The sequence below is a fragment of the Piliocolobus tephrosceles genome, chromosome 5, assembly GCF_002776525.5.
Source record: "Piliocolobus tephrosceles isolate RC106 chromosome 5, ASM277652v3, whole genome shotgun sequence".
NCBI lineage: Eukaryota > Metazoa > Chordata > Mammalia > Primates > Cercopithecidae > Piliocolobus > Piliocolobus tephrosceles.
The window spans coordinates 126,608,723-126,627,243 of record NC_045438.1 but is presented as its reverse complement, the minus strand read 5'-3'; the positions used below and the strand labels follow the sequence as shown (position 1 = coordinate 126,627,243).

General features: G+C 46.5%; 1 protein-coding gene across 11 annotated transcripts in view; it reads right to left on the bottom strand.

Moving 5' to 3' along the window:
* Positions 1-18,521, bottom strand: part of TRERF1 (transcriptional regulating factor 1) — a 230,972-nt gene that overhangs the window by 12,336 nt on the left and 200,115 nt on the right. For all 11 annotated transcript variants that reach the window (XM_023212813.3, XM_023212808.1, XM_023212815.1 and 8 more), the window contains 3 exons: positions 17,564-17,639; positions 8,779-8,867; positions 6,229-6,342 (listed from right to left, as the gene is read on the bottom strand). In XM_023212813.3, coding sequence (XP_023068581.1) covers positions 6,229-6,342; positions 8,779-8,867; positions 17,564-17,639 — 279 coding nt within the window. The remainder of the gene's footprint in view (positions 1-6,228; positions 6,343-8,778; positions 8,868-17,563; positions 17,640-18,521) is intronic.

The window sequence follows — 18,521 nt, the reverse complement described above, 5'->3', positions numbered from 1 at the left end:
TAAAGCCCAGAAGCAAGACTTTCCAAGAAAGATACAGATTTCTGAAAGTGATGATACCCTAGGACCCAGAAAACACAAGCTTCCTCTCTGCAGTTTAGATTTGGGGTGTGTGTGTGAGAGAGAGAGAGAGACAATGCCAGTATGTGTGTGGCATTTAGTAGCCCCTCACTGTTTCAGAATTGTCCTTATTTAATATCACATACATGTATACTTGCGATGCAGTATGAACAGGGTGTATTTAAGAAATGGCTCCAGTTTCCATTGGTAAACAGGATTAATTAGTAATGATCACATTTGTTAGAAGACCTCAGTGAACACTGATGTAGGCCTAGTACATTTGACAAAGTGGTTTATGATCTAAGCAGCCAGCCTCTTACTAGTATAGAACATACAGGTTGATTTCACTTAGGTGGTCTTATTCCTGTAGGACTCCACCATCTTTCTGTCCCAAAGAGTTTCAGGCAAAACCTTGTTATGTCAAACTGGGACTTTGTGGTCTCAAACATTAAGTAGCCCATGGTCTACAGTTTGGCATTTAAAAATAATTACACACAACAAATGACAATGCCATTTGTTTCATAGTATTTGTATTTGTTATAATGACAATTTTCTCACAATGCCATTGTTTGGCTTAAACATTCTTAGAAGAAATGTTCCATATAGCCACAACATTATAAATTACACTGTACCATGATTATGTATGTCTCTGGAATTTAGATGGGTTTTATTTCAACTGGCAATCTATAAATCACAAAATGATTTATCATCAAGCCATATGGCTCACCAAAGTGACTAAGAGATACAAAGATACAAGAACAAAAATCTTAACATGTAGAACTTTGTATCAACAAGTTGGTCATTTTATGATATATTGTAAAACAAAACATTTAGTATATTCCAAAATTAGAAGGCGGGCAAACATGGGGGTGGGGAGGAGGCTATACATTTAACATGGTGCTCAGAACCTCGAGTGTCCACAATAAGAGTTTCTTGAGCAGGATGATATTTTTATTTCTCAGGCATGCAAATGGAAGTCATATTATGAGAAATTGGTAAGTCAGAATACAAATGCTCAACAATCCAAATCTGCTCAAAGACACCAATTTGTGTGTAACAGTTGCTAATAATAATGATGACGATGACAATATTGAATGCCTGCTGAGAATCATGCATTTGACACACACACACACACACCCACCCACACACACACACAATTTCTAGTTCTCATAACACTGTAAAATTTTTTCATTTTTAAACAAATGAGGAAATTGACCCAAGAAATAAGTTTCTCAAGGTCACACAGCTGGTAAAAAAGTTTAACTGAGATTCAAACCCTGGCCTTATCTTATTCCAAAACTTCAACCTTCTTCACTCCTTGGTCTGGCTGCAAATGTCCACAGGTGCATGTTTGTCCATCTGGAAATAGCTTAGAGATCCTAAACCTCTTAATATCATTGGAACCAGCTGCTTTGAAATGTCAAAGGGAAGGAGGATGTTTCCCAAGGCCCTTGTCAATGGACTGTGCTGTAGGTAACTGTGCTGACATCACTGTGAGTTCTACCTTTGCCCTTGGAGCCCTGATTGCTGTTTTCCACAGTCAGTTAACTGCCTCAGTTGGTTTCTTGAATTGTGCTAATTTTTGGTCACAGCCAGCCCCATATATTTGTCCTGAGTTGGGGAGCATGAGCACAGGCAGGGGACAGGAAGGTGTGGCCAGCACCTTCTCCTCTCACCTCATTAACAGAACCCATCTTGGCTCTCTTCCTCTGCTTCCAGTCACCCTGCCCCTGCTGAGTGAGCAGCTGTGCTCTGTTGACCTCCCAGCTACTTAGCTAAAGGGCAATCATTCCTTTTAAACCTCCTTCTTTCCCCCTCTCTCAAGTCCTCAATAATCCCTGAACCACCTGAGCATGTTCCTTCATGTTCCATCTGGAGGGAAATGGTCACCTGCCCTTTCATAAAACATTGAAGACACATGATCAGGAGAGCTATCCCAGGTGTCCCAGACAGGCCCCAAGGACAAAGAGTAGGACCACATCCTAGGACTGTGCCTTGCACACCCTCCCCAGGTGCTCCCTCCCTGGTATCCCTATGATCCCAGTTTTTCTTTTTTTTTTTTTTTTTTTTTTTTTTTTTTTTTTTTTTTTTGAGACGGAGTCTTGCTCTGTCGCCCAGGCTAGAGTGCAGTGGCCGGATCTCAGCTCACCGCAACCTCTGCCTCCTGGGTTCACGCCATTCTCCTGCCTCAGCCTCCCGAGTGGCTGGGACCACAGGCGCCCACCACCTCGCCCGGCTAATTTTTTGTATTTTTAGTAGAGACGGGGTTTCACCGTGTTAGCCAGGAGGGTCTCGATCTCCTGACCTCGTGATCCGCCCGTCTCGGCCTCCCAAAGTGCTGGGATTACAGGCTTGAGCCACCGCGCCCGGCCCCCAGTTTTTCATCTCCACTTGGCAAACTATGCTTAGAAGGCTGACTGTGCACACAGTGCCCACAAAGCTGCTGCGAGCTGCCATACTGGCCTTTAATCAAGATTTTCTTGTTTTTTGTGGGCCTGAGTCATCTCTGCACATAAGCCTTTTGCTCTCCCTAAGCTCACAAGTAACCAGGGTGTGGACACTCCCGGCCCAGCCTAATACTGGCTCCTGGTGAATAAACCCAAGAGGGTGTGGCCCCTTGGGCACCCTCTTACCCTCTCCTCCTTCATCTGAAGCTTCATGCTGGCCTGGGCCTTCCTACCCATCTTCAAAGCCCAGGCAGTCCAAGACAGTGCCTCTGCCTTGTGTGGAAACATCTTTGTTAGTGTCACTCCTCTGCTCAGCATCCCCTTGTTCATTCCATCTCCCTCCAGTGAATTCACAGAAGGAATGTTTATGAATCAGAGCAACTCCTATCTTCGAAAAATATTCACCCATTCATTTAACGAACATTTATTGAGTGACTGTATTACGCCAGGCTCTGTCCTAGGCACTTGATAACGCCCAAGCCTAAGATGCACCAATTTACATCAGAAGACCATATTCTCTGATTTTGCCCCTCTTCCAAATCATGGCACTGACAGAGCCCAGAACATTCCAGAATTGGAAGGGACTTTCTAAATCATTTAAATCATCTGGCCATTTTACAGGCTAGCAAGCCTAGGTCTTCAAGGCTAGGAATCTTTGTGCTTCCTTGTTTACTATCTCATCTACTCATTTGGAAAGCAATGCTCTGTGTGACCTGGGGCAAGCCCCTTCCTCTCTCTGGGTGTCAACTTTCTGCCTGTAAAATGGTGAAATTGGGTGGAAGAGTCCTTAAGGTTCCATCTAAGACTTTCTGGTTCTCATTGCATACTGCTTTTAAACACTCTTGGGGTTCATGGTGTATTTCCACTTACATATGTTGTATCTTCCCAATAAGGACATATGTTCTGTGTGGTGGGGGGAGAGGAGGGAGGGGTCATTTAACATCCTCGAGTTGCCCACAGCACGACATACACATTGCTGTTTACATTGTGGGAGTTCAACTGCTTTTAGTTGACTGAACTGGAGGAGATCATATTTTTTTTTTTTTTTTAATTTAGATGTAGTCTCACTCTGTTGCCCAGGTTGGGGTGCAGTGGTGCAATCTCTGCTCACTGCAACCTCCACCTCCCGGGTTCAGGCAATTCTCCTGCCTCAGCCTCCCGAGTAGCGGGGACTATAGGCGTGCACTACCACGTCCAGTTATTTTTTTGTATTTTAGTACAGAAGGGGTTTCACCATGTTGGCCAGGGTGGTCTTGATCTCCTGACCTCGTGATCCGCCCGCCTTGGCCTCCCAAAGTGCTGGGATTACAGGTGTGAGTCACAGTGCCTGGGCGATCACACTGTTTTTTTAAACATTAGGCCACAGACGAGCAAAAGACTATTTTGATATCATACATCACTACTTATTCTGATATCATACATCACTACTTAAATGAGTCAAACAAAAGCCCTGGTCACAAGAAATCCTGAATATAAAATACTGCCATCTCTGATTGAAAAAATGGCAATACCATCTATTCTACAGATTTCTATTTTCTCTGATATTTGGGCTCTAACATAAATGTATATATGTATGTATATTTCATAGCAAGGATCGATTATTAGTTAGAAGCATAGGCTTTGAAGCATTAATGAGTCCAAATTTTTTTTTTTTCTTTTTTTTGAGACGGAGTCTCGCTCTGTCGCCCAGGCTGGAGTGCCGTGGCCGGATCTCAGCTCACTGCAAGCTCCGCCTCCCGGGTTTACACCATTCTCTTGCCTCAGCCTCCCGAGTAGCTGGGACTACAGGTGCCCGCCACCATGCCCGGCTAATTTTTTGTATTTTTATTAGAGACAGGGTTTCACCGTGTTAGCCAGGATGGTCTTGATCTCCTGACCTCATGATCCACCTGTCTCGGCCTCCCAAAGTGCTGGGATTACAGGCATGAGCCACCACGCCTGGCCTAAATTTTTTTTAGATGGAGTTTTGCTCTTGTTGCCTAAGCTGGAGTGCAATGGTGTGATCTCAGCTCACCGCAACTTCTGCTTCCCGGGTTCAACCAATTCTCCTGCCTCAGCCTCCCGAGTAGCTGGGATTACAGGTGTGTGCCACCATGCCTGGCTAATTTTTTGTATTTTTATTAGAAATAGGTTTCACTATGTTGGCCAGGCTGGTCTTGAACTCCTGACCTCTTGTAATCTGCCCACCTTGGCCTCCCAAACTGCTGGGATTACAGGCTTGAGCCACTGTGTCTGGCCAAGTCCAAATTTTTTATACTTCTTTAAGGAAATGTGTGGCCAGGTGCAGTGGCCTGAGATTACAGGGGTGAGCCTGTAATCTCAGCACTTTGGGAGACCAAGGCAGGAGGATTGCTTAAGCTCAGGAGTCTGAGACCAGCCTGGACAACACAGTGAGGACGTTGCCTCTACAAAAAATTAAAAAATGAGTGGGGCATTGTGGTGTGTGCCTGTAGTCCCAGCTACTCTGGTGGATGAGGTGGGAGGACTACTTGAGCCCAGGAAGTTGAGGCTGTAGTGAGCTATGATTGTGCCACTGCACACTAGCCTGGGCGACAAAGTGAGACCCTGTCTCAAACAAACAAAAGAAAATTTGCATATCACTGCTCTTAACTACACAAGGGAATCAGGCTCAACAACATACTCAGCAGCTGTGTGACTATGGCCAATTTACTTAAGCTCTGTGCCTCAGTTTCCTACCGCATAGAATTGGTATTAAATGAATTACATTGGATTAAATGAGTCAATATTTATAAAGTCCCTAACACAATGCTTAGCACATGGAAACTGCTATTTCATTGTCTGTTAAAGAAAATAACACACATACATGTGCTAACCCTTACAACTGGGACACAATTGGGAACCAAAATATAATTTCAAATATTTACATAATTCATGAATTCCCAATACTTTCACTGATGGTGACACAAGCTAGAGTTCAGTAATGTAATACATAATTTTTATATACACATACACTGTAGGTAGTGTTTCCCACAGAGTGTGAAAAGGAGCTTTCCCGTGGCTATGGATGCAGGGTGGAGAGTTAATTGCAAGGATCACAAGTGACAGTAATCAACAAAGCAACACATACAGGGTTCAGAGACTATTTAGGTCTTGTTGTGTCTTTGGTGCATACTTAATGTGCAGTTGACTGTGGACTGTCTGCTAATGAAGGAAATCAATACCAGGGATAAATGGTGATGTAAAGATTAGAATCCTCTACATGCAGCGAATTAGTTCCTCAGTGATGGAGGGTTCCTGGCACTACCTAGAGGTCAAAGCTCCTCTTGCTCATGCTTTGCAGACTGTGGCAAAATCCCAGGGACCCTTTCTGAGGCACGTTATGGGCTCAGTTCAGTAGCATCTGTGACATGGAAAGATCGGAAAAGAATATTCCAGGGGGTCAGGACACCAGCCAATCATAAAGCAACAAACCCAGGACTGGCACCATCCTTGGTTTAACTCTTCTGGCTCCTAGCTGCCTTGAAGCGGGCACCAGCCCTCACCTCTGTATCTGAACACTGAGCTACAGGCCAAACCTATGGACGTCTTTCCTCTATCTACTCTGGAGGGCAGGTCCTGAATCCTGCAGAGGAGCTGGGCTGTTGTCACCTCCTTCCTCCTGCTATCTTGGCAGCAAAGCCAAACCGAACACCAGCTACTTACTAACCTGGGCCTGGGGTGGGAGCTGTGCCAGCACAAGCAACAACCTAGCAGCTTCACTCACCACACAATCGTCGATGATTTCTGCCAGGCGTGTCCGGTGTTTCCGCCCCAGCCGCATGATCTTTTTCCATGTGTAGTAGTACTCCACGCACTGAGCCACCGTCTTGGACTTCACCTGCAGGGAAAGCGAGATCAAGGTTAGCTCCAGCAATGGGCAGACAGCAAAGGCAGCAAGCATTTTTGAATATTTAATTTTGTAATAGGTAATAAACAAGTTTGTATAGTTCAAGAAAAAAATGTACGCAGTGAAAGGCTTCCTTCCCACACCTGTCCTTACCCCTCACCCTGCAACACAGGTAGCCCCTTGCATTACTTTCTTAGGGTATCATTCCAGTTTTTTTTTTTTTTTTTGAGATGGAGTCTCGCTCTGTCGCCCAGGCTGGAGTGCAGTGGCGCAATCGCGGCTCACTGCAAGCTCCGCCTCCCGGGTTCACACCATTCTCCTGCCTCAGCCTCCCGAGTAGCTGAGACTCTAGGCGCCTGCCACCACGCCTGGCTAATTTTTTGTATTTTTAGTACAGACAGGGTTTCACTGTGTTAGCCAGGATGGTCGTGATCTCCTGGCCTTGTGATACGCCCACCTCGGCCTCCCAAAGTGCTGGGATTACAGGCATGAGCCACCGGGCCCGGCCAGGTCTATGCATCTTAAGGCAAAAACATTCCTTTCTTTTTTTTTTTTTTTGAGACGGAGTCTCGCTCTGCTGCCCAGGCTGGAGTGCTGTGGCCGGATCTCAGCTCACTGCAAGCTCCGCCTCCTGGGTTTACGCCATTCTCCTGCCTCAGCCTCCCGACTAGCTGGGACTACAGGCGCCCGCCACGTCGCCCGGCTAGTTTTTTGTATTTTTTAGTAGACACGGGGTTTCACCGTGTTAGCCAGGATGGTCTTGATCTCCTGACCTCGTGATCCGCCCATCTCGGCCTCCCAAAGTGCTGGGATTACAGGCTTGAGCCACCGCGCCCGGCCAAACATTCCTTTCTTTAGTTCATATGCTCTACGATCAGATGAGGTGTAATAATGTCGGTTTGCTGGCGGCAGATTAAAGGCTGGCCTTACCCCTGATGGTGGGAACAAGGCCACCTACATGGTGAGATGAAGTCCTGTCTCCTCAAAGTTGCCTCCTTCTCATCCCCCTGACACCTGGAATTTCCACACTAGAATCACCTGAGGGAGTGAGGATAGTGTCTGTCCCAGAGAGCCCTGGGTTAAAACTCATGTTGCCTGGTAAGCTCAATACATGAATCCATCATCAGTTGAAAGTGTGGGGCCTAAAGGATTGAGGTCTGTGCCAGGCCAGTCCTGGGGGGGAGGGTGACTCAAGAAAGATGCAGCATGAGGGCTGCAGGGCACACGGGGCAGCAAGGGCATGGCGGCCGTCAAGGGCAAGGCAGGAGCAAATGCAGACATGGAGGCGGAGGCAAGTTAGAGAGAACGTCCTCCTGCTTCTCACACTTGCCTAGGCAAGGCCCTAGACTGACAACAGGAGACATGCCACGCTAGGACACCTCTGAGGACCATCTGTCTCAGCCAGGGGCCAGTGGGTGCTGTCACCTGTGGCCCTGTTCTCTGTGTACCCGAACAGTCTTATATGGCTTTAACACAATATGGCTCCATCATTCATCAGTTTGTTGAAATACTCTTTGAATGGTTTTAATTTTTTATGCTAAACCATCTCTCAGCCAATAAAGTCAATAAATGTATCTGTTGTATAAAGTGCTATTTCACCTATGGAAAGTTTTATTTTGCTTTAGAATGTGGTATATGCAAGGTATTTTTATTATTACTGTCGTTAAAAATAGGAGTTCAACACTAGAAACCATGCTACTGGGTAGAGGGAGGCCACATGTTCTCCTCTCCCCAGTTACCCAGAAAAAAATTCTGTCAGAAATGTGGTAGATCTGTCAAATATACATAAATTATGTATGACCAGGCACAGTGGCTCACACCGGTAATCCCAATGCTTTGGGAGGCTGAGGGAGGTGGATCATTTGAGGTCAGGAGTTCGAGACCAGCCTGGCCAACATGGTAAAACTCTGTCTCTACTAAAAATACAAAAATTAGCCAGAAGTGGTGGTGCGTGCCTGTAATCCCAGTTACTCTAGAAGCTGAGGCAGGAGAATCGCTTGAACCTGGGAGGTGGAAGCTGCAGTGAGTCAAGATCATGCCACTGCACTCCAGCCTGGGCGACAGAGTGAAACTGTCTTGAAAAATAAAAAATAAATAAACAAATAAAATAAATTATGTAAATTACGAACCAGGAGCCCGATTCTCGTTATTCTGACAGAATTATGAATTACACCTTTTTATTACGATAGAAAATAACACCGCACCACTGCAGTGTCCAGATAATCTATGCCTTCTTTCCCCTGTCCTCTCCTTGCCACAATCCTAACACTGGGGCCATACCACCCCTATATCCACTACCATCCTCACCAGCAAGTGTGGAAGACATCCTTTTTGTATCTTAAACCAGTATCCAAATATTTCTAAATATTTTTGTGTACAATTTCCTAAGTTTAATTTCAACAGGGCAATGGGAAAAATCATGCTTACCATCTTCTGTACAAAAATAAAGTCTTTGCTGTAAGTGGCTAGTGCTTTGTTAAACAGTTTTCTTTCTAGGGAGGTCCACTTGTCCGAACCTACAACAAAACACAAACCTCGTAAGAACATCTCACAGTTCCCCTTGCTTTTAGTTGCTGGTTCATTTAGTTAAGTTACAAAATACAACTACAGAGCAAGTGATATAATACATATCAAATTCCCATTTGAACAAAAAGATAGTGTGATATAATGGTTAGGAGCTCTGACACCTGGGTTCAAGTCTCAACTATGGCCTTGACCATCGCAAGTTACTCATCCTAAGCCTGTTTTGTTACCTATAATCAGGAATAATTATAATTGCCTCCACTGATTAGGATTTTTGTGAAACTTAAAGAAGATAATGCACAGAAAGTGCCCAGCATCATCACTGGGAAACAAAAAGCATTCAACACATTTTAGGGACAATTTTAATGTAATGATCATATTTACAAGTGCAAGCATTCATGTAGCAAGTACCCTTCAGGGTATGGCTGGATTCACCCTCTACCCTCGAGATGCACACAATCTACTGGGGAGACAAACAAGTAGGTCATGACGTTCAAGGTGGTAACTGTAACTATTCAGGTAAAGGTGAGGTGTCATTGGGGCACAAAGGAGAAACACCACACTCAGGTTAGGGCCAGGGCAGCCAGGAGGGCTTCCAGGTAGAGAAAACATCTGAGTTGAGTTTTAAAGGTCATATAGAAGCAAGTCAGGCAATAAGGAGATGGAAGAGTATTCTGGTGAGAGGAAGCAGGATATGCAAAGTCAGAGGCAAGAGTGAAGTCATGCACTTCAGTCATTCATTCAACAGATATTTATTAGGTGCATATTACAAGCAAGATGCTGTGCTAGGAAAAATAGCTTAACATTTCTAAGTGCTTACTATGTGGCAGGTTCTAAGTACTTCAGTTATTCATCATCAGGTTCTACTAACAATCCTGTAAGATTGTTATGATGATGAGCCCATTTGACAGATGAGGAAATGGAAGTTTCCAAAGAACGACTAGTAATCTAATCTGGTTCAAGTATACTGTTCCAGCAGAAGCAGATGAGGCTGGAGAGGTGAGTGGAGCCAGTTCTTGATAGATCTGCTGACCGATGAGGGAGAGGCTTCACTGCTGGGCTGGTGCATCTGCCTTACTGGCTAAACCTGATATTTATGTCTTTTTCCTCCACGAAAGAAAGCAGGATATGCAGATAATAATATAAAATGGTACTGGCTTGTTTGGGGCAAGAAATAAGGTCTACTTCTAAGGGGACTCCTATTTCTGGAGGCTCTAGGGAAGGTTCCACCACTATGGCTGGTTCAGAGAAAACTCAGTCTTGTTCTTCTGGCCTGCTGAATTCTCCACATCTCTGGTTCTTTGGATGGTATTTGGCCAAGGCTCTGATCTCACTACACTTCTCTAGACTTCATTAGTGGCGTACACTAGTACCCCAAACCATATCTTTCATTACACTTCATCAGTGGGGTACACTAGTACCCCATCTCACTATACTTCATTAGTGGGGTATATTAGTACCCCAAACCATAATATCTTTCCTCCCTTTCCGGGCAAGTCCAAGGCTTCCATTTTGCTATGGTCAACTGATGGGGCTGCAGTACAGGAAACCCTAATCACCTCTTCCCTTGTAGGGTTTGGCCAAAATAAGTGAATCAGGCGAAAATGCTCTGTGCAGGCAGTGGCCTCCTTAGACCACAGGTGGGGAGCCTAGGGTCCTTAGGAAAATATATGGCTCAGTGACATAAACTCACATTTCTGAAATAAACAACTTCCTTGTGCAGCTCTTTGATGGGTCCTCAAGCCAGGAGCTTTGGCTCCAGACTCAGAATATGCTTTCCACAAGCTGGGCGGGGTCAGATGTCTACAAAAGCAGGGCGACCACCCAATTTAATTGGTTTGCAAACTTATCTTTTTTTTTGAGATGGAGTCTTGCTCTGTCACCCAGGTTGGAGTGCAGTGAAAAGATCTCAGCTCACTGACACCTCTGCCTCTTGGGTTCAAGTGATTCTCTTGCCTCAGCCTTCTGAGTAGCTGAGATTACAGGCGCGTGCCACCACACCTGGCTAATTTTTGTATTTTTAGCAAAGACAGGGATTCACCAAGTTGGCCAGGCTGGTCTTGAGCTCCTGACCTCAAGTGATCCACCTGCCTCGGCCTCCCAAAGTGCTGGGATTACAGATGTGTGCCACTCTGCCCAGCTGCAAATTTATCTCTTTACTTCTAGAAGGAAAGCAGCTTTCTCATGAATCCTCAGCAGAAGGGAGTCATCTTCCATGGGTTCCAGAGGACTGGACAGCTCTGGCTGTGCAGACCACAGTAACAGGGAGCCTCGGGGGGCTGCAGGTTTGGAGAATCCTTGCCGGAGTGCATGTGAGCACAGGGGGTTGGTGGGATTTGAGGCTTTATAGCACTTCCATCACCATTCTTCAAATTCTGTCCAACATTCAAAGCCTTGGGGTCCCCTTACCCAGGAACAAAGGCAGAAAGAGGGACACAGAAAGGAATAACCAACAATTCAGCTCAACAACCAAACGCCAATCATGGTTCCTTTTAGGTATCCACCAAAAGAGCAAATGGGTAAGAGGAGTCAGAAAGAGAATGATGGAAGAAAGACCACAATGGCAGTCTGTCATACCAGCTGACTCACGCAAGCTTACACAGAGGTTGCTCTGCTGCCCTGCTGCAGGTCCAGAATCTGTGTGGCCCTCAGTTGCATCTCCGATGGGGAATCAGGAGACATTTTGCTGATGAAACCCTCAACTAGATCAATGAAATTCTTTCCAACCGCAGCCAGATCATCAGTTTCCTAAGTTAGAGTGTAGCTCTAAGACATGACAAGACACTAACAGGGCCATCTAGCCTTCTCAGCCAGTCTCTGCAGTGGATATACTTTTTTCTACCTGCCAGGCTCATTACCTGATTTCTGGCCCCAAAAGCAGTGTTCCGTTCCCAGGCCTATCGATTTCTGAGCAGCATGTCCCTTCATGTTTCCAAATTGCTTGCCAGATGCAACTCCACAGGTGAAGTAAATTCCTGCCCATCTGTTAGGAGGGATCCCCAAACCTCGTGGGGGAAGGAGACCTTCTCCCTGTTGACTCCTGGTGGTTTTTAAGACTGTTGCTCTGACACTGGATTTGGTGGCTTCCTGGTTCTGGAATGTGCATTCTGTACAACTCGTACTGAGCTGGAGTGGGCTGCATGTTCTCCCTGCCCCTCCATGTGACTCTCCCATTCCAAGGGATACAGGGCTGGGTCAGGGAGTACTCTCTTAAGAGAGTGAGAGGTGGCTCTTCTGCATAGTCCTAGGGTCTGTGCTTTGGTGCAAATGACAGTGCTGTGTGTGTGCATGTGTTTGTGTCTGCTCAACAGGGTGTTCACAAATTGAGGGACAGAGGCTTGGCCGGGCAACAAATCCATTCTCACACTAGAGCTGGCTTCCTGGTCACAGGATTGCCCACTGAGGCTGAGAGTCCATCCCTGGGCTCTTGGATTGAATTCCCAGGCTAAAGCCTCGGACAGATAAGTAACATATGAATGTGTTTTCCCCAAACAGTATCACTGAACTGTGATAAAAAGGGTGATTTTAGTCACCTTAGGTTGTGAACCTGGTTCTGCTACTTACTCCTTCTGTGATCCCAGGCAAGCCTACTTAACTTCTCTGAGTCTCAGTTTCCCCACATGACATGGGGAGGGTGGCAGTCACTCTGTGACTGACAGGTTTGGTCCTAAGTGTCCGATACATGTTTTGAACCTTCACTGGGCACTTGGAGAGCAGATTCCAAATCAGCCCAGGGCTATAAGACATATGCCGCCCCTGCCGATATGTGGACAGTGGCATCCAAGACCACGTGTTTCTTGTTCTGTGTATTTCTTATCCACAGTCTCACTCCTGGCTGCTTATTATATCCATAGTCTTCTCCTTCCTGCCTCCAAAATCCCTCTGTAATCTGAAGTTAAGGAAAGGCTCAGATGTCTCTCTTTCCTGGAGTCTGACAGGGACAAGTTCCTCATTCTTAGACAAGGTTCTAAGCCGGCCCTTCTTAGATCTTGCATCTTGGACAAAGTCCAGGATAAAATACAAAACCGAGGCAGGGGGTTGCCTCAAATCCTCCCATATCCTTCAACTACCCCCCCACACCCTCCCTTCTCTCTAGGATCCCTGCTGCCCACTCAGCACGCACACAGGGTTCGTGGGTTGAGAGTCCCCCTGCACTCATTTGTTCTACCTGGGGATTCCTGGCTATTGGGCTATTACCAGCAGGGGCCCCTAACAAGATGATTAAGGCTAATTACAAAGAACCTAATTAACTGGATGAAACGGTGCTGGAACAGTATCCAGAGGAAAACTGTTCTGACCTTCGGTTGCTGGGAAACAGGCTCTGGACTGTGGTTAATTTGGGGGCAATCTACAGTGAACTCGGGCAATTAAAAAGAGACATGGAGGGGTGAGGGAAAGTTTGGACACAGTATCTTTTAGAGGGACTTTCTTTCTTAAAACTTCCATTAATAATTTTTTTCTTCTCTTTTGTTTTTTGAGACAGGGTCTCACTCTGTCACCCAGGCTGGAGAGCAGTGGTGTGATCGCCGTTCACTATAGCCTATGCCTCTCGGGTTCAGGTAACTCTCTTGCTCATCCACCCAAGTAGCTGGGATTACAAGCATGCACCACTATGCCCGGCTAATTTTTGTATTTTTAGTAGAGATGGGGTTTCACTATGTTTGCCAGGCTGGTCTCGAACTCCTGAACTTAAAGTGATCTGCCCGCCCTGGCCTCCCAAAGTGCTGGGATTACAGGCATGAGCCACCATTCCTGGCCCCACTGATAATGTTTTGTAGTTACACAAGACAGACATATTCATTGTAGAAAAAGGAGGACTGTTTTTACACCAGATTTTCATTTCCACACAGGGTTTTCAATAGTGGGCGAAGGTTGAGTAATTTTTTGGGGGGTGCAAGGTGAAGAAGGCTGCTACCAAAGTTTTCTCTGTGGGTAAAAAGGGGGAAGCCTCAATCTGAAACCAGAATTTGAGCTTGTCCACTAGGCAATTTTTTTTTTTTATTTTAATTTAAACTAGTGCTGTGTTAGGCAAAGTAAAAGAGTATTAACTCAGTCCTACCCTTGATGGGACCACTGTCTAGCTACAGACACAGGCTAAGGATGCCTGGGAAATGAAATCACAGCTGTGCTTCTTGCAAATTACTCTTTTGAGCATGTAATTCTGTCTCCTCATCTAACTGGAGGAGCTTCCAAGGCAGAAGAGACCAGTCCTCTCCAACGGAATGAGTATTTCCTCCAGGTCTCCTCCATCTCCACAAGTCAGGTCAGGGTTTCAGGACTCAATAGGTGTTTGGGCTATGCTCAGGTCCAATAAGTAGACCCTGTTGAACACTTGCCAAGAAGCCGTGGTCAGTTCTAACACCCCTCCACTCTTCACCCATCTGCAGGAATGACCAGTTCAATGAAAAAAGTCAAGCATGCTGCAATCCATCGAATCACAACCAGGCTTCCTTTCCACCCTGACTCCCCCATGCTTGGCCCTTCCCAACCCAAGTGCTAATTGGGAACCACTACACACAACTGCTAACCACACATGGGTGGGAGGGTGCTGAGAGCAACAGACGGCTGGACTGTGCATCGTGGTGTGGGTTGAGCGCCAGGAGCCACTGCAATAGCACCTTCCTCTGAGGATCCTGTACAGGGTTCATGTGGCCTTGGCAAGCAGCCCTTAGATTTGGGTGAGCTGCCCACCACATGGGTCCTTCCCCTATAGCACATCTCTCCTGGGTCCCAGCACTGGCCACTTCTTCCTTTTCTTAATGAATGGCTTGGAATGGGTGGGAAAGGGAAGATAATGAGTAAAGTAAGGAAGTGATTTTCATAGGCCTGTGTCTTTGTCTTTCTCCCCAAACTTACAGCCTCCCTCCCTGACATGGACAGGCTCAGGCAGGCTTGGGAAACCTGAACTCCCTCTCCAGATAACTAGGAGCCTGGAGAGAAAATTTGGGACTGGGACTCAGGATGGGTGACACTGGCCACAGCCACAGAGTCAGGAGCCAAAGGAGATCCAGAAGATAGGGTCCCAGCAAGGTGGCAATTAAGCCAACAGGCAGTCACTACTGGGGAGCAACCCAACAGGGCTCAGCACAAAGGCCAAAGCAGAATGTGGCCATAGGGATGGGATTCGCTGACACCTAGGAAGCAAATGAGGGGGTTCAGCAGTGGGGGAAGGAGGTGGTGGCTGGGGCATGTGATGGGGAAGACTCTGCTGCCTCCCCCGTGGCTTAGAAGGAAACTGTTAAGGAGATTGTTTTAGGTCAGACTTTAGAGACCAGTGACCTCTGCCCTTTTTGCTCATACTTCTAGAAAATTCTCTGGGTCCCAGTCTATCATCACTTCCCGGAGAAGGCAAGTGACTGGCAAACATAGATGAGTACACTTCTCCTGGAGACGTCAACCCTTCAGAGCTTAGCTCTACCTCTTTTGCCTCCAAGGATTGAAATGATTGCAGGAAACAGCAGAGTCCTTCCTGGTCTGCCGGCTGGGGAAGGGGGCAAGGGACAGGCAAGGAATTAGCTAGAATCCCCTAACCTCAAGGGATCAATTAATTGTTGCAGAGTTTAGGGCCTTCTTGTTTCAAAGTTGTTGGTAACATTTTAGTGTTTTTAATTTTGTTTTGACTGGGGTGTGTGGTGCTCCTAGTACACAGCTTTCTGACCTTTTTAATGTCATGATACACATAAAATACTTGTTTGGTACACTTGGAAGAACCAGAGGAGAACTGTATCCCAGATGAAGCTGCTCACAGCTGGAGCTAACCAGCCCAGAGGCTCCGGTGACCCCAGCCACTCTGAGGGCTGAGAGCAGCAGCATGTCATAGCACATGGTTGGGAAACTCCTTTTAGCCAATCCACTGGCCCACCATCATGCAAAGAAGCTTGAGACAGGCTCCAGGAGGCTGGACAGCCTCTCAGGGTTCAATGGGCAGCAGATGATGCTGGAAATTAAGAGAGAGGACTGAACTGTTTCCATGGCAGATTAGGGAGAACTCCTAAATCTTTCTACCCACACTTGGGACAGACACCAAGCAGGAAATGATGGAGACAATATTAAGAAGCTGGCTCCTTTAGGCCACCGGAGAAGCGATGAATTTCTTATTCCATGCATCTACTCTGTACTGGCCTAGCTCCAGGAGTGACCTACAGGCAGACATCTTGGGCTTACTGTCCTCGGAAGAACGGCTTTGAGATCTACCTTGTGATGACAGGCAGGAAGGCTCATTCATGAAAGAGGAGGAGCACAGTAGGTGAGGCAAATATTGGTGGAGAAAGCAAGCTAGTATTTGTACAGAAGCCCTCACTGGGCTGCCTGGACCAAAGACTGGAAAAGGTATAGCTAGGTCCCCAAGCCCACATATTCGGCACCTGCCTAGGCAGGGTCTGCCCAGAGCACCAAAGAAACCCTCAAGTGATTAAAAATCAAGAGGCACTGAAAATTCAGCCCCCTCCAAAATAAAGAACTAGTGTAGGTTCGTGGAGACCCTCAGAAGGAACAGTTAGTACATGGAAATGAAAATGTTGACCTCAGTGTCACTGGTCACTTCTTAGGCTCTCCAACCTATTTCCTTCACTCTTCACAATTCTCAGTCCATTTAAATCTTGAAGGTGTCTTCTACTTCCCTCTTTTTGTGGTACTGTCATTAATTCACATACAAAACCCTGCGTGGGCCGGGCGCGGTGGCTCAAGCCTGTAATCCCAGCACTTTGGGAGGCCGAGACGGGCGGATCACGAGGTCAGGAGATCGAGACCATCCTGGCTAACACGGTGAAACCCCATCTCTACTAAAAAATACAAAAAACTAGCCGGGCGAGGTGGCGGGCGCCTGTAGTCCCAGCTACTCGGAGGCTGAGGCAGGAGAATGGCATAAACCCGGGAGGCGGAGCTTGCAGTGAGCTGAGAACCGTCCACTGCACTCCTGCACTCCAGCCCGGGCAACAGAGCGAGACTCCGTCTCAAAAAAAAAAAAAAAAAAGAAAAAGAAAAAAGAAAAAAAAAAAAAAAAAAGAAAACCCTGCGTGTATGAAGTCTTTCCTGTCAGTGTGATCCATTATTTAATAACTGCCTCCTCCTCAGAGCCTCTGAGCTGTACAACATAGGACTCTGTCCATGTCTGTCATAGTCACTGATGCATCTCAGTGTTTAGCAAGTCCCTTGTACACAGTAAGTGTTCAAAAAATAATTATTGGATAAATGAGTAATAAATGCTATTAGGATGTGCCAGGCATTAGGCTACATATACCATCTCTGATCTCACAAAAATACTATAAAGGATGGAATACAAGTCTCATCTTACAGGTGAGAAAACCAAGGCTGCAGAAGACCATGGTACTTGGCCAAGGGGTACAGTAGAATCTGAACCCATGGCTACTGATTCCAAAACCAGGGGGCTGCTGATTGTACCTTCTGTGGCTCTCTCTGGTCTCATGCACTAGTCTCCTTGCCACATGTGCAGGCACTGTCCACGATCACCCAGGTCTTGGCACACCCACAAGGGGCAGGAGCTTATGCCAACAGACAAAATGCCAACTGTGCCAAAGCAACAGACACAGCTCTGCCTTAGGAGGCCTTGAGATCACAAGTGGTGATTAGGACAGAACCGGTGTTATCCATTACCAGAAAGTGACACAACCACACATGCAAGCAACCCACTGTCAGGAGGCAACAGGGCACAGGGCTCCTGGCAACCTACCGGCATAGTGGTAATTTGCTAAAGGATGACATTTTAACCTGACCGGCTTCCGCAGCAGCAGCATTTCCAGAGCAACCTGCAGACCCAGGGGAGAGAAAAGTCAAGTCAGTAATAGGTCTGTGTGTCTTACAAAGACCATCCACTCAAAGGGGAAATGGAGTTAGCACTGTGGAGGCCAGGGGTGGGGGCACTGGAAGGAAACCCAGAGGGAGACTACCCTAACTAGGGTTTCATGTCTGTTCAGCACCCAGTAAGACTCTCATTCTAACACCCTCCCCATCCATGCCTGAAGCCAGTTGTTCATGTCACAGGAAAACAGAAAGACCTGACTCTTGCTTGGTAAAATCCCACCAGCCCCAGAGATGAGTGGGGCCTCCTCTGACTGGAGGCTGAGTCTTTGGGCAAGAGTTCCGAGGAAATGAGTGGGTGATCTGTAACTGTTTTACAGGAAAATCATGTTTCATTCCAGCTAAACATAAACAGCTGCATCAGTAACAACTATACTACACACACACCATCCGTCCAGAGAGCCTAGCTAAATAAACTGTTTCAAATCAGCCTTCTACAGCCTCAGTAGCTTTTTAAAAGATGCCACAGGCAGAGTTGAACAGCAGATAGTTTCGGAGCAGAGCAGGGCCTAGAATCTTGCTACTCCAAGTGTGGTCCATAGAACAGGAGTACCTCCCTCACCTGGGAGCTAGTCAGAAAGGCAGAACTGGGCCCTACTCCCAAGCCTCTGAATCAGAATCTGTATTTTTAACAAGATTCCCCAGGTGACGCATACGCACATTAAAAGTTTGAGAAGTGCTGCTCTGCCACACTGATCTCAAAGGGTTAAGGACAGTTCTCCAGCATTCTAGGAAATACTTGAAGGGTATCATAGTATTGGGACATTTACTTTCACATTTTCATAAAATCAAAATGCAGGAAGCTAGATCTACTACCATGTATTTATATA